We start from the raw sequence: 13,160 nt of genomic DNA, 5'->3' as shown, positions 1-13,160 counted from the left end.
TCATTATGAATAATCACTCTCGAGATAGGAGTGGACTTTGCGCGTATCTACAATTCTTCTGCTACGCTTCTCCGCAGTTAATATTCGTTATATATTTTCTGTTTTGTGTGTTCAACTGTTGATGTTTTTATGGTTTCGTTCTTCTTACACTGTTGTTGATGAACAGTTCATTTTGTGCGCCAGTATTCCATAGTGCGACAAGATATGTAATGTGGTGTTGTTGTTTTTGTAAACAGGAGAAAATATGGGATTCGCCGTAGGCTAACAGATTAGCGCAAGGGTACGTCAGGTTAGTAAAGGCCGAGAAACATTGTTGTAGGCTGCTGTGAGACAGCTTATGCGGATCGGATCTGATGTCGGCGACTTGCATTACAGTTGTATAGCAGGGGTGGCCAACCTTTTCAGCCAACGGGCCACATGAGATTTACGAATTACGGTCAAAAATAACGTTGGTTGCATATATCTGCGAGTTGCCTCTGTGTACTGCTGGGCTCATTTGGCCAGAACATGATTAATCGGCGCTTGGACATATCAATATCGATTATTTCAGTGAACATGCGTCACTCGTTTTGTGCAAACGTTACATCGCCGACGTAAAGTCGCATGTTGGACGAGGAAGTCTCTCATAATTCCGAATATAGTTAGACCTTTTTCAGTAAATTGGGCGTATATTAATTTTTTTGATTTCAGGAGGGGACACCAATACTAAAAGCAAGAAATCGAAAGACAATAAATCGGGCGAAGTGCTAAAAAAATATTGAGTCAAATAAATCAGCTCGAAATATTCTACTTTATGGTCATATCCGAAGATCTATGCGAATAATGTGGATGGCCCCTTGCTACGTCAGTGCGTCGGAACTGATATTTTAGTCATCAACATCCAAAAGTTCGTGGTGTGGTCAGGCCAATCAAATTTTAGGTTGGTCTTGCAAGTACACAATAAATTACCTGAGTAATTTACTTTTTGATATTGTAACTACTTTCGAGAATTACCTCGCGGGCCACGGTTTGGCCGCCTCTGTTGTATAGTATAGCCTACGGTACGGAGCTCAGACTCAACAATATAACATGCTCTCAAGCAACGCACCATTATCCCTACATGTGGTGATACCAAGTTCCATTATCTCTGTATCTGACCGTTTACAACGCTATGCGTCTCCAACGGGATCAGCGATGAGGAGTAGAGCTAGACCCTCGATTAGGATGAGCTGTCGCTCGAACCTGCTACCTGCTATCACTTTTATGCTTAAGTTGACTTGAGACCACATCGTATTTAGAGCGCTGTGCCCCTTTGATTTCAAGGTGATCACTGAGCGTGAACAGGGAATAGAACAGAGATTCATTGCTACAGAACAGTACTTTTCAACCTGTGTGACGGTTCGCACCTGTGCGAATGAAAAAAATCGCAGTGCGAATGACGAAGGTGGTGCGAATAGTGCGAATGAAAATCCGGATCAAGTGCGAATGACGAAGGTGTTGCGAATGGTGCGAATTAAAATCCGGATCAATTGCGAATGAAAATCGTGAATAATTGTTAATTTTCCTGACGTAGAATAATTCATATAAACCTAGTAGGAAATTTAAGGTCAGTGTAACTTTTGAAGTTGTGACGCAATTGTAAAAACTTGATACGAAGCACCACTAATCATAGCTCTCACACGCCGTAGTGAATTAGTATATTCGCACTATAATTATTACGTAACCAAAAGCCTAGGTTGAAAGCTGGTGTAGTGGCAGACATACATAATATCAGCCCGTCTGAGCCTGCGACGGGCTGGAAAAATGACGCAAAATTAACTTTCTGCTTTCTTTCGCTAAACAATCATCATATTTTCGTAATAACTGTTCGATTAGCGCGAGGCACGAGGACAGTTATAAATACTAGAGATGGTGTGAGCGTGAGGTTCATGTTCGCGTTCTGTGTGTGAACGTCATAAATTTAGAGGTTCACGTTCACAAACGAACCTTGGTAGGTTCCGCACTATGAACATAACTCAATTTTCACTTCATATTATAATATCTTTGATGGAAATTTATTGCATTTTCACTGCTGATCACCATATTCATGGCGCTGGCAGCATAAAATATCAACACTAAACGAGCATGCACCTTTACTTGCTTTTTTACAAAAGTTTTCTCGAATATTTAGAAACTATCTGCTGCGAGCTTGACCCGCAATCACACAATATCTACAGCGAAATACACTACATCTAGGTCGTCAGCGAATGATGCTTATTCAGCCAATCAATAAAATTGATATCGTTGTCTGAAGCTGAATCACTTGTTGGTGGGGCAATATCGGTAGCAAGTATGGAATCCCGTTCTACACTCTGCTCAATATCAACGTCAACGCCGAATGCATTTTCCGGTCTGGCCCATAGACTATTAAGGCGTAAGCTTATATTCCCTTGCAAGTCCTCGTCGAAATTTTTGTCAAAGCTACGGGAGATATTGATTATTATATCATTTGATTGCTCCAGTTGGTAGATTTGGCGGAGATTAAAACGTCAATATGTACTTGAGCATTGTGGCATTATATGGAGCGAGTCGTCGCTAGGTATCGTGCACATTATTATAGGCACCGCACTGAAATGTAGGGTTGGAATTAGCAATATGACGTCACGCTAGAAATCGCCAAGGTTATGTGTCAGTTCCACTGCTGTCGTTGCCCCGAATATTTCAATGACTTCTTTACCTCGGAATCAAAAGCGCACAAGTACAACGCACGCGCGTCCACGTCGTCCAAATATCATATGATCGACCGAAAAGATCATCGCTCTATCAAATATGCCGAACCTGATGTGTGGAACAGTATCCCGCCGGCCATCCGACAGTCGACGAGCATGTCCACATCAAGTCGAAATACAAGCAATTACTACTAAATAAATACAATCCATCCTCAAGATTACCGGACCACGACTGACCTATCGATCTCGCTTCCCATGACATGCCGCCCTATTTCTTGTCGCTTTCTTTTTCTATACTATCTTCTTTACTTTCATTCAGTGTGCATGCCTCCTCTTTACATCGTCTAGGCCAGGGGTCGCCAACTCAAAACGGGTCGCGGGCCACTTTTCAAAATTTGCTGAGGCCGCGGGCCGCATGACTTCTATATCGATATAAAAACAGGCAACGCTGGTTAACGGCCACGTTTTGATAACTCTACGTCAGTACAACGCCAACATGGGCTACGGGCAAATCGTGATTAGTCAATTTATGAATGACCACAAGCATACGTATTATAGTCGCGCGAAGCGCGAAAAATTTATCATATTCTTGAGTGAATTTCATCATTAATATTAGTAAATTTTCGCATTTTACATCAAATATTTATCCTTCATCGATAGAGTTGATGCATTAGGGGTGTCTAAGAAAATTTAGCAAAGTTATTAATGCTGTTGCTGCATCTTTGGGTGGCCAAATTTTTTATAGTCCCTTTCAAAATTTCAAGAATAATGCAAGCCTCTCATTTATTAGGGAGTCAATTCGGAAATTCAATTTTAATATTGACGGCTGCCAACACATCCTATTCAAAATAAGCGTCCACGGCCGCATAATTTCCCTTCTACTGCCTCGGATTCACTATCGATGTACTAAAGAATCGATACTGTGATTAGATAGACACTTTACTTGCTGGAAAACTATCTCCTCGTAAAGCTTGGTGTTTTGGGGAGCCCGAAGTCGTTTTCTAAGCGTCTCGGTCTGGGCAGTGTTGGCCATTGCACGTCAAGGCATGGCAATATGCTCATTCATATCAGGAAATTCTTCCTCCATGGAATGCTATTGCAATCACCGAAGCCGTAGCAGCTAGTAGGCAATTAGAAGATGGGGAATAGGAGAATAGCTCACATTGAATGACAACAACAATATGTCTAAACTGAAATCATCAGCATTTCAAAATGCCTTACTAAGCGTTCTTCCGAACTTACAAATCAGGTCGCGGGCCGCAAAATATGATCTCGCGGGCCGCATGCGGCCCGCGGGCCGCGTGTTGGTGACCCCTGGTCTAGGCCAAGGTGGGTGTCTGATTCCATAGACTACTCCTAGTCGGTTCGACATCTTCCTGTCTTTTCATTGAATCGCATCTTTTGTGGTGTATTGAACTGATAAAATTGCTAATAAACCAATGATGATGAATGATGATGACGGTTCACACCGTCCCTAGTAAATACCATAATTACAGACTCACATTTGCAAGTTACTGTAACGCAAATTTTACCCCTTCAAGGGTTATTAAAGTATCGACCGCAAAGTGTATATAATTTTGGGTCGACACGGTGCCAGAGCTATCTGTTAATATGTATGTAATATTTGTTGAATTTATTGCAAAAAGCCAGCGATAGTTTTTACATATCCGAGGTCACTGTGTCGGGTACTGTAGCGAATAAGCGAGACACGCAGAAAATATAGCTTTATCATGAGAATTCATGATAGCATTTGTCCGACTGTTTTTTCTGGAAAACATGGTCGAAGACCGTTGGGATAAACTGATGTTGGGGTGTGCAACAAGCGATTTTCAGGCCTATGAGACACATTCATTTCGAGACCAAATCTTCTGCGTCGGGCACGTGAAGACGTAAAGTTTTCGCCAACAAACTGCTCATAAAACTACGGTGTCAAAATTTTAAGCGTCTACAAAACCTTGACCACAAAATGACCGATGCCGGATGGCCAAACCTGTCAATATGTCGAATTCCGACAATGCTTTACCTCCCTTGAAACGTGCCGCAACTGATGTGTGGTATAAATTGCCCTCGCGACAATTTTCGGTTAGTTTGTGCGAATGAAATTTATTTTACAAAGAAAGTGCGAATGGAGCTCAAAAAGGTTAAAAAGCACTGCTATAGAATATATAGATTACTATACCAGTTTACAATGTGGTAAGCTCTGATCATTTCGTTTGCGCTCAGTTCATTTGATAAATATTACTGGAGGCTCAGTATAGCCCGGCTGCACACTGCGCAGCGCACAATCATTGCATGACTGGCTGCTCTCAAATCTTACGCAAGCCAGGTCACAACAGCTATTCGCCAACATATACCACATTACAGTTGTACTGTGCAATGTACTCGTACATTTTTGTTTGGGGTTAACGCGAGAAACTCACCCTTCACACGTATACCCGCTGAACTCTGCATTTTCTGCAAGTGCTAATGAAATGATTTCATAGTTAGTTTTGAAACTCGCTTGACTGATTTAGAACCAAATTTACGCATCACAGAACGCTCACCTTCATGTTATTGCAAACGCATTCTCGCAGGCGTGCGCTGGAGAAACGATGATGTATGCGGTCGCAGCGATATGTGGTTGATATTGCGACTTTCCACTGATCGAAAGATTAGAATCTTTAGACGGTCACAAACATCTTCTACGCAGCCAGTGGCGTTGTATAAAGTGTGAAACAAATAATCAAGATCTTGTGAGTTTCAGCAGTAGGCCCAGGTTGCGCTGTATTTTGCTATTATACGACGATGCTGATACGTAAACTATATACACTGTTGTCTTGATGATACAGCAACCATGCGTAAAGAATTCATTATAATACTGTCAACGATCGTTATATGTTGTTCGGCATTTGGGTCGAAGCAAAAAGATAGATGTAGACCTCTTCACATAATTTCTGACAACCGAACATCTCACGGATTTGAGGACTCGCAGTTATCATCTTCACTGCAGGGTAACGGAAACTGGACTCCTGCACACAGAAATGGTATGACATACAATTTGTATTTTCTGATGATTAGTATTTTTATAAAATTGATTGAGTTTACAGGCATGTCTGCACGGTAAAGTCGGGGACATAACATAAAACTCATAAGGACAGGGGTATAGTCATACCTGCTTCATGCGCGAGCCGCACATCAAAAATCTTAGCATTAAAAGGGACACATTCCAAGAATTTGAAAATACCAAATCCGTTACGTCGGAATGACATATATAGGTTATCCGTAAAACTGCAAATTTACTCCGTAAATCGGTCTTCGTTGGGTACCTCGTGGCAAGGTATTCGTGTTTGGTTTAGTAATGACGTTTCAAGTTATTGTTTTATTTTCCTGTTCATACTTTCTTTTCTTGCAATTATTTCTCGACGAAAACTGTGCAGTTACGGCTATCCTTTACAATACAAATGCACGAGCCCTATTCACCATTGCTAGCCCGGAAATGATTGTGACCTGCGCCGGCGTCATTAATTATCAGGTTTATCGTTGAACGCAATGATTTATCACTGATTGATGACTAGGTACCATTGTTGCGGGTGAAACGTTTGTGTGCAGTCGATACGAGAGTTCAATTGCAAACCTTGTAGTGCCACCTCCCACCTAAATTGTAGGCCTGTAAGTCTTGCGTAAACCATCAGCAAAGAAATAACACGAAAACAATTAATACGCATATGCTTAATTCGCGATAGAATACATCAATTTATAATCAGCTCAATCCTCCCTAGCAAAATGGCGAAACGCAGTTCCAATCATTGGAGTCGCAATCAAAGGCTGAAAGAGTCGCAGTTTGTCCAGTGCCCACCCCTGCCATAGGATTTGTCGCAATTACATATACAGAGTTTGATGCTATATATTGCATTTACACACCTGAAATATTCGTGGTTCCTATTTCGTGCGACATATCTTTAAGGTCAGTCATGGTGACTATCGCTATTACGTCCTCTTTTCCCTATTTATTTCGGTATAGTTCCCAGCGCGGGTCTCCAGAGTACCGACATCTTAGCTGTCCATTATGTTGTCTCGGGTGGCACATCGAGTCAACTCGTAATTGACCAAATTAAGTAAGAAAGTTCAATGGATATGTAAGCGTAAGGCAAATCTCGTCGGTGTGGAAATAATACAGCATATACAATTGTTTCTATGTTATGAGAAAAATAAGACCACCACCTGATTGTCATTTTATTTATATTATCATTTGAATAAACGGCTATTCTAAATTAAGGTAGCCTACATGGTGGAACGGTTTATCTACTTAGAGCGTTCAATCTATAGAGTTACCATATCTCCTCCTTTAGGAGGGTTTGTTCTCCTTTTTCAGGAAACCAAAAATGTCCTCCGAGGACTTCCTTTTTGGAAATCCGTCCATCTTTATAGCTTTTAACAGTCAGGGTAATAGACAGGCTAAACTAAAAAACGCCATAAATGACCCAAAATCTGCAATGCGGACGTTCGACCGGGTCCTTAAATAAGAGGTAGGACTGGAAACATGACTTTTTTTAGTCAACACCATAGTAGTATCGTTAAAAAGTGAGTTATCCGGGAGTCGAGTCGGAAAAAATGACCTTTTCTTTTAGTCAACACGAAATCAGTATAGGTAAAAAGTGGGTATAGTTCCTGACTTTTATGATTCCCAAATATGGTCACCCTTCTTTAACCTGAGAAATTCACCTAGAATTGTGTGCGGGTGAGTTCAGCCACTATTACGAGGGACGCTGCTATATTCTGCGAGCACGAAAAAAGCACAGCTACCTAGTTTATCGCAAGGCAGCTGCCATTTGTCAACGTCGTGGAAACTCGTTGGCTGAGATCCATAGCCACCAGCAGCAGATCGAACTGCAGAATTTTCTCCGCGAAAAAATAATGCGCGGTCAAAGTGTATTGAATGTTTGGATCGGAATGCGCGTTCTGTGTAAGGTAATAATATTCGTTTCGCTTGGGAGACTCGAGTCGTCCACCTCATAGGTCCACAACGGAATATTTCCGTATTATTTAAAAATTGTAACCAGACTGTGGTAATTCTCCTATTTGTGAATCGCTTTTGTGCATATATAGGCCTACGGGAACTTACCATCTCATATGCTAGTATACTTGACTGTAGTTTAGGGTCGCCATACACCTGTTGAACATAATTCGTAATCAATGTTATCTACAAGGCCAATTTTCCCTGGAGTATATATGTTAAAGCTCGCGATTGTCTGCGAATTAAATATAGTGTGAAGTGTCGTCGTGATCCTTGTAAGTTGTAAGAGGTCTTCAACATTCTCAGTCCATGATGGCTATCTGCTTAAATAACTCCAACCGCTTCATGTGTAAAAAGTCTGACACTGTGTGAATCTGAAGTACTTTACGATTGCAGAGACGAACGATATTGCTTCGATCTGGGAAGGAAATATCCACAAGCATTCCGTTTTGGTATAGCGATTATCACCCGGGATCGGATCGACATAAGCGTTTGGCTCTTCAAGTTTCCAAAATCACGGGTGGAAGAGAAGGGATGTTCAGTGCACGGAAAGTTACAAAGCTGGATAGCGTGCTATGCCAGAAAAATGCGTAAATTCCTCAATCAATCAGATACGTGTGTTGCGTATAAGCTGTCTACATACAATCATATCCAGTGTATAATCATAAACCAAATAGGATGTTCTATTTTGTAACAGTAGCAGTTTGGCTTTACGAATTGTGTTAGGGTCACCGAGGTAGTGTCAGTAAACGATCCTTCAGTCGAAATTTTGCGTTTGTGACAAGCTCTTTGCCGCTGTCAAGTTCTTGCACCGCGCTCCACGGTATTGTGTATCGACTTCGCCTTTTACGTGTACGACTGTACGTCTACAACCGACACATGTCACCGCTATTTTCATCGATTGCCCATTTTATGTTATAGTGTACTCAATCTGCATCTGCATGCTTATTATTTTCACATTCTCGTAGTCTAAACCAAAGTGTTTGACTGAAAGACCAGTCCAAGTCATTTCGACACCGCCGTATCTTCTCCTTTTATCGCAATCTTTGGAAATAATGTGATTCTTCAACTAAACGAACCAGAGGTTTTGGTACATATTAACAAAACAGATATGAATGTACAACCGAGTGTCAGTCATCCTTTTCCATTCAATGGCAACGATATTACGCGTTATTTTGAGGTCCGAGAAAGAATACACATTTACAACTTACAAAGGTATGATAGCAGACTAGAAAGCTGGTAATTTGTAAAATGTTTAAATTTTTACGGAATACTGTTGTGTTACTATCAAAAAAGGTCATTTTTCCAACTCGAGTCATGACAGGAAAATCGCAGTCCAGATTTCGCGTCATGTATCGCGCTTTTTTGTTGTCCCCGTACAGTGTACAATCGCCTGCCTGACAGAGGTAGAAAGGGAGACGTATTGCCAAAAAGGAGCACATTTGAGCGCATGCTTGGAGGACAAATCCCCCTAAAAGAGGACGTATGGTAACCCTATAGGCAGGCCGTGTTATTTTTGGCATTTCAGGAGCCAGGTGCCAAAACTGCCAAAAATAAAAATTTGAAAATGCCAAAAATAAGCAATTTTGGGCATATGCCAAAAGTAACATGGCCTGCCAAATAGTGTATTTCGTTCATGGTGTTGTGTTAACAGGACCGCGTTACAAGCGAGAAAAGCGTTTGTGAAAAACAGGTTTCTTAATCTGGGTCCAGCCCACCCATTAGGGGTGAAAACATGGTGTCCTAAATGGTGTGGGCACAGCGAGATTGAACGGCTGACTGTATTTGGTTTACGTCATACTTTCCATTTGTCCAAAGGCAATTTTACGACCATTTTTGACCGGCTTGTCGAGCTCTAAATTTGATAAAACGGGTATCAATGAGAAGCTACCGCAATACTGATTATTAAAATATAAATTATATTCTGCTCATGGAACTGGGACCCCCAAAATCAACCACGATTTTTGCATTGTGATTGAGTTGAACATTGTGACGCAACAAACTGTCTGGCTATTTCTGAGCTGCATTGTCTCGTTTTGCCAGACAGTCTTGTTGAGTCAATGTTCTTAAACAAGCTAACCTTCCCAGGACTCTTCCATGCGAGTTGGTAATATTAAAGCCGCCTGAAGTGACAAAAGTCCTCCGAAAATACATCGGTAGACTGAAGGAGAAATGATAGTCGGGCTACTAAATAGAATGTGTTGAGAGACAACACAGGAAACTCCTGGAAAAGGATCGGGAAGAAAATTCTTTCCGTGATGAGATCGATCGCACTGGCGAAGTGATCTCTTTTCATGATGCATGGAAGCCGGTTCGGCCCTCCAAAGATTTCGAAGCTCTGAAAACCGGCCTTTTGTGGATGACTGGCAACATTCTTACCCTCAACAGCTACTGTTGAAGCCGATATTTCCCAGATTCGCTGGGCGAGAAATGAATTTAGGAGAAACTTAGCTGACCTGAGTTTGGAAGCACTGTTACAGTGCAAAAGATTCAAGTCTATTCAACAGCTGTAACAATCAGCTGTTGAGCGTGTTTGTTAGGCTTTTCTTTCTTTTTTTTGCTTATTGGCACCGATTCCGATGGATATTGCACATTTTGTGGTTTCGTTTGATATTATTAACCTATATGAAATCGTTAGCTTTTTTCTTCTCATTGTTTGTTGGCACTGATTATACGTGGATGCTGCACATTTTGTGGTGTCTTTTGACAAACTAGCCCAAATAAAGCGTTTTTGTGACTAATTCGAGGCCGAAACTATCTATTTAGAGGACGATGCCAAAACTGCCAAAAATAAAAATCGAAAAATGCCAAAAATAAGTTATTTTTGGCAGTTTTGGCATATGCCAAAAATAACACGGTCTGCCTATAGGCCAGGGGCGGACAACATACGGCCCGCGAAGGGATTTTGTCAGGCCCGCGGACAGTTTTTCGTTTTACATGATAATGTGGCCCGCCGGCCCCAGTCTTCCGAGATTCCCGACTATTTGCTCACTTACATCAAATTTTAGTGACTGTATGTTAGGCCTACTATATACACATGTATGCGCAGCGAGCGAGAGTGGATCTTACGCGTATGTTCGTCGAAGCGAGAAAACTTGCATTATCGGCATTTTCGAAGTACTGAACCCTAGTGTGATTTGTGGTAATCATGGTGTTTGTCGACGACAATGGTCATTTACACCAGGCCGATACTTCGTGTTTTAGATTGCGTAACCGTCGACTTGTAGCACGGCGCAAACTTCTGGGCTTTGGTAAGACACCGCTTTTGCCAGGTGTCGCCAAATGAAAACGGGTCGCGAGCCAATTTCAAATTTCGAGGCCGCGGCCCGCATGAATTCAATATCGAGATAGACAGGCCACACAGTTTAACAACCACGCTATATCGTCACCTACTAAACCCTAATGCATTGATATCTTGGTAAATTTGGGGTACCGGGCTTATCGAACGCCTTGAAATCTTAATGAAGGATTGCACGATGTGTTGATTGATCAGAGAGCAGCAGACATGGTGGTACCTGTATGACAGGGGTGGCCAACCTGCGGCCGTAGAAGCAAATTTGTGTGGTCGTGGACACGTAATGCAATTATTAGTAGGTGTTGGCGGCCGTCGACGTGGAATTTGGATTTAAGAATTGACTCCCGATTTCTTGAAAGATTTCAATTATTCTTGAAATTTTCGTCGCGCAGTGCGCGATTCAATGCGACTTCATTTTTCGATTTTAATATAGTTGCGCACTTTGCAATCAGAGCCCCACAGCACAGTTGCAAACAGATGCGTCTCATATAGAAATACCAACTCGGAATCGTGTGCCTCACTCTACCGACAATCTTGACGGGAGGTCAAGACATGCAAAGAACAGCATGCAACAAAGTGACTAATAATAATTGGCCTGCCCGAAGATGCTTGATCATTCATAAACTGCCCTGAATTTTCGAAAACAGCCCTCCATCAACTCTACCGGTGAATCTGATTATATGGGACGAGAAATAATATGTAGAACTACTAATTTGGTGACGAAACTCATGAATGAATCTGAAAATTATTTCGCGCTTGGCGTGACTGTGAACAGCCTACATTATTTAATAGATTAGTACGGAGTTCAGCGGAAATGGACATAGACACTTTAACATGAGTAGGCCTATTTGACGTCCTGCTAGTTCATTACGACTATTCCCTGGATTGCGGCCGTAGGCTACATGAGTGGTCGAAATGCGGCCGTGACTGGCAAAAAGATTGGCCACCCCTGCTGTATGACAATGCTGTTCTCAAATCCATATTGGCTTCGTCATTATTGGCGATAAATCGCTTTGCAGTTGCATTGCTGTCGTTAAAATACATTCATTAAATACGATTTATTCCTTGTATACGTGGGTAAATGGGCGAATAATGTATCGATTCAGCAATCCGGCCGGCCAAGTACTTAATTTTCCTGTATCCGGCCCGCAGACTGGAGAAGTTGCCCGCCCCTGCTGTAGCGTTAACTCAATGTTGGATGTGAATCTCGACTGGCGTGGTGATGCACTTCGTGTGTCGGTTAGGCCTGCATATGATATATGCTACTGTTTAGGGATACCATATGTCCTCCTTTTTCGGGAAATCGAAAATGTCCTCCGATGACGCCCAAATGGCCTCTTTTTCGGCAAATCGTCCTCCTTTATAGTTTTGACAGACAGGTGACTGTACAGGCATTACTAGAAAATTACCCGTTTATTCGTCCGATATTATAATTTTTTTTGATTTGTAAAACGTGTCCTCTTTTGTGGATCTCAAAATATGGTAACCCTACTACTGTTATATAGGTGACATACTTCGCGCACTCTTCAGCATCCACCTATCTGTTCGTTACATCGCATTGCATCTTGTGAATCGCATTGTACATTTATACGTCTTGAGCATGGTAGACTCACCGTTTATTATTTTTTACCCGTTCTTATATTTACAGAGCGTAATATTATTATATACACACATATCTGTATATATAGTGTTTTATGAAAAGTCGAGATTGAGAAAAACGTCTAGATATTCCGAAACCAGAAAGACGAATAATAAACGGACACTTCAAGTGTGTTCATTCAAGATCGGCATACTTTCTAATATATGTAAAATCACAGAAGCCATACTCCGCCAGTCACTAAAACTGAGAATTCACTTCAATAGAACTCATTACAGGTCACCAAAGTTGAGCGCTGAGAGAACGCATGCATAATGAGCAAGAAAATCTTCCTACAAAGAAGAAATATTTAGGCTATACAATATATGTATACACAAGAGAATATAATGGAGGTAGGTGCAGGATACAGAAGACAGGCAACGTTAAAGAGAGAATACTAGTTGAAATCATAAATGGATGGATAGTGTTAGCAACACCTATGGCTGTATGCCATACGACAGGGGCGGGCAACTTCTCCAGTCTGCGGGCCGGATATAGGAAAATTAAGTACTTGGCGGGCCGGATTGCTGAATCGATACATTATTCGCC

The 13,160-nt window shown here is 41.6% G+C and overlaps 1 protein-coding gene across 1 annotated transcript; it reads left to right on the top strand.

Moving 5' to 3' along the window:
- The first annotated feature begins 5,261 nt into the window (after window positions 1–5,261).
- LOC145459301 (uncharacterized) lies at window positions 5,262–12,656 on the top strand. Its single transcript, XM_080337948.1, has 4 exons — window positions 5,262–5,710; window positions 7,393–7,634; window positions 8,077–9,187; window positions 12,157–12,656. The coding sequence occupies exons 1-3, from the start codon at window positions 5,521–5,523 to the stop codon at window positions 8,272–8,274; spliced, it is 630 nt and encodes a 209-aa protein (XP_080194074.1). The 5' UTR covers window positions 5,262–5,520; the 3' UTR covers window positions 8,275–9,187; window positions 12,157–12,656.
- The last annotated feature ends 504 nt before the right edge of the window (window positions 12,657–13,160 follow it).

This window comes from Botryllus schlosseri, chromosome 16 (genome assembly GCF_051294905.1).
Source record: "Botryllus schlosseri isolate E-star chromosome 16, Bs_hap1, whole genome shotgun sequence".
In the NCBI taxonomy this organism is placed as follows: domain Eukaryota; kingdom Metazoa; phylum Chordata; class Ascidiacea; order Stolidobranchia; family Styelidae; genus Botryllus; species Botryllus schlosseri.
This window is presented reverse-complemented; position numbering and strand designations above follow the sequence as displayed.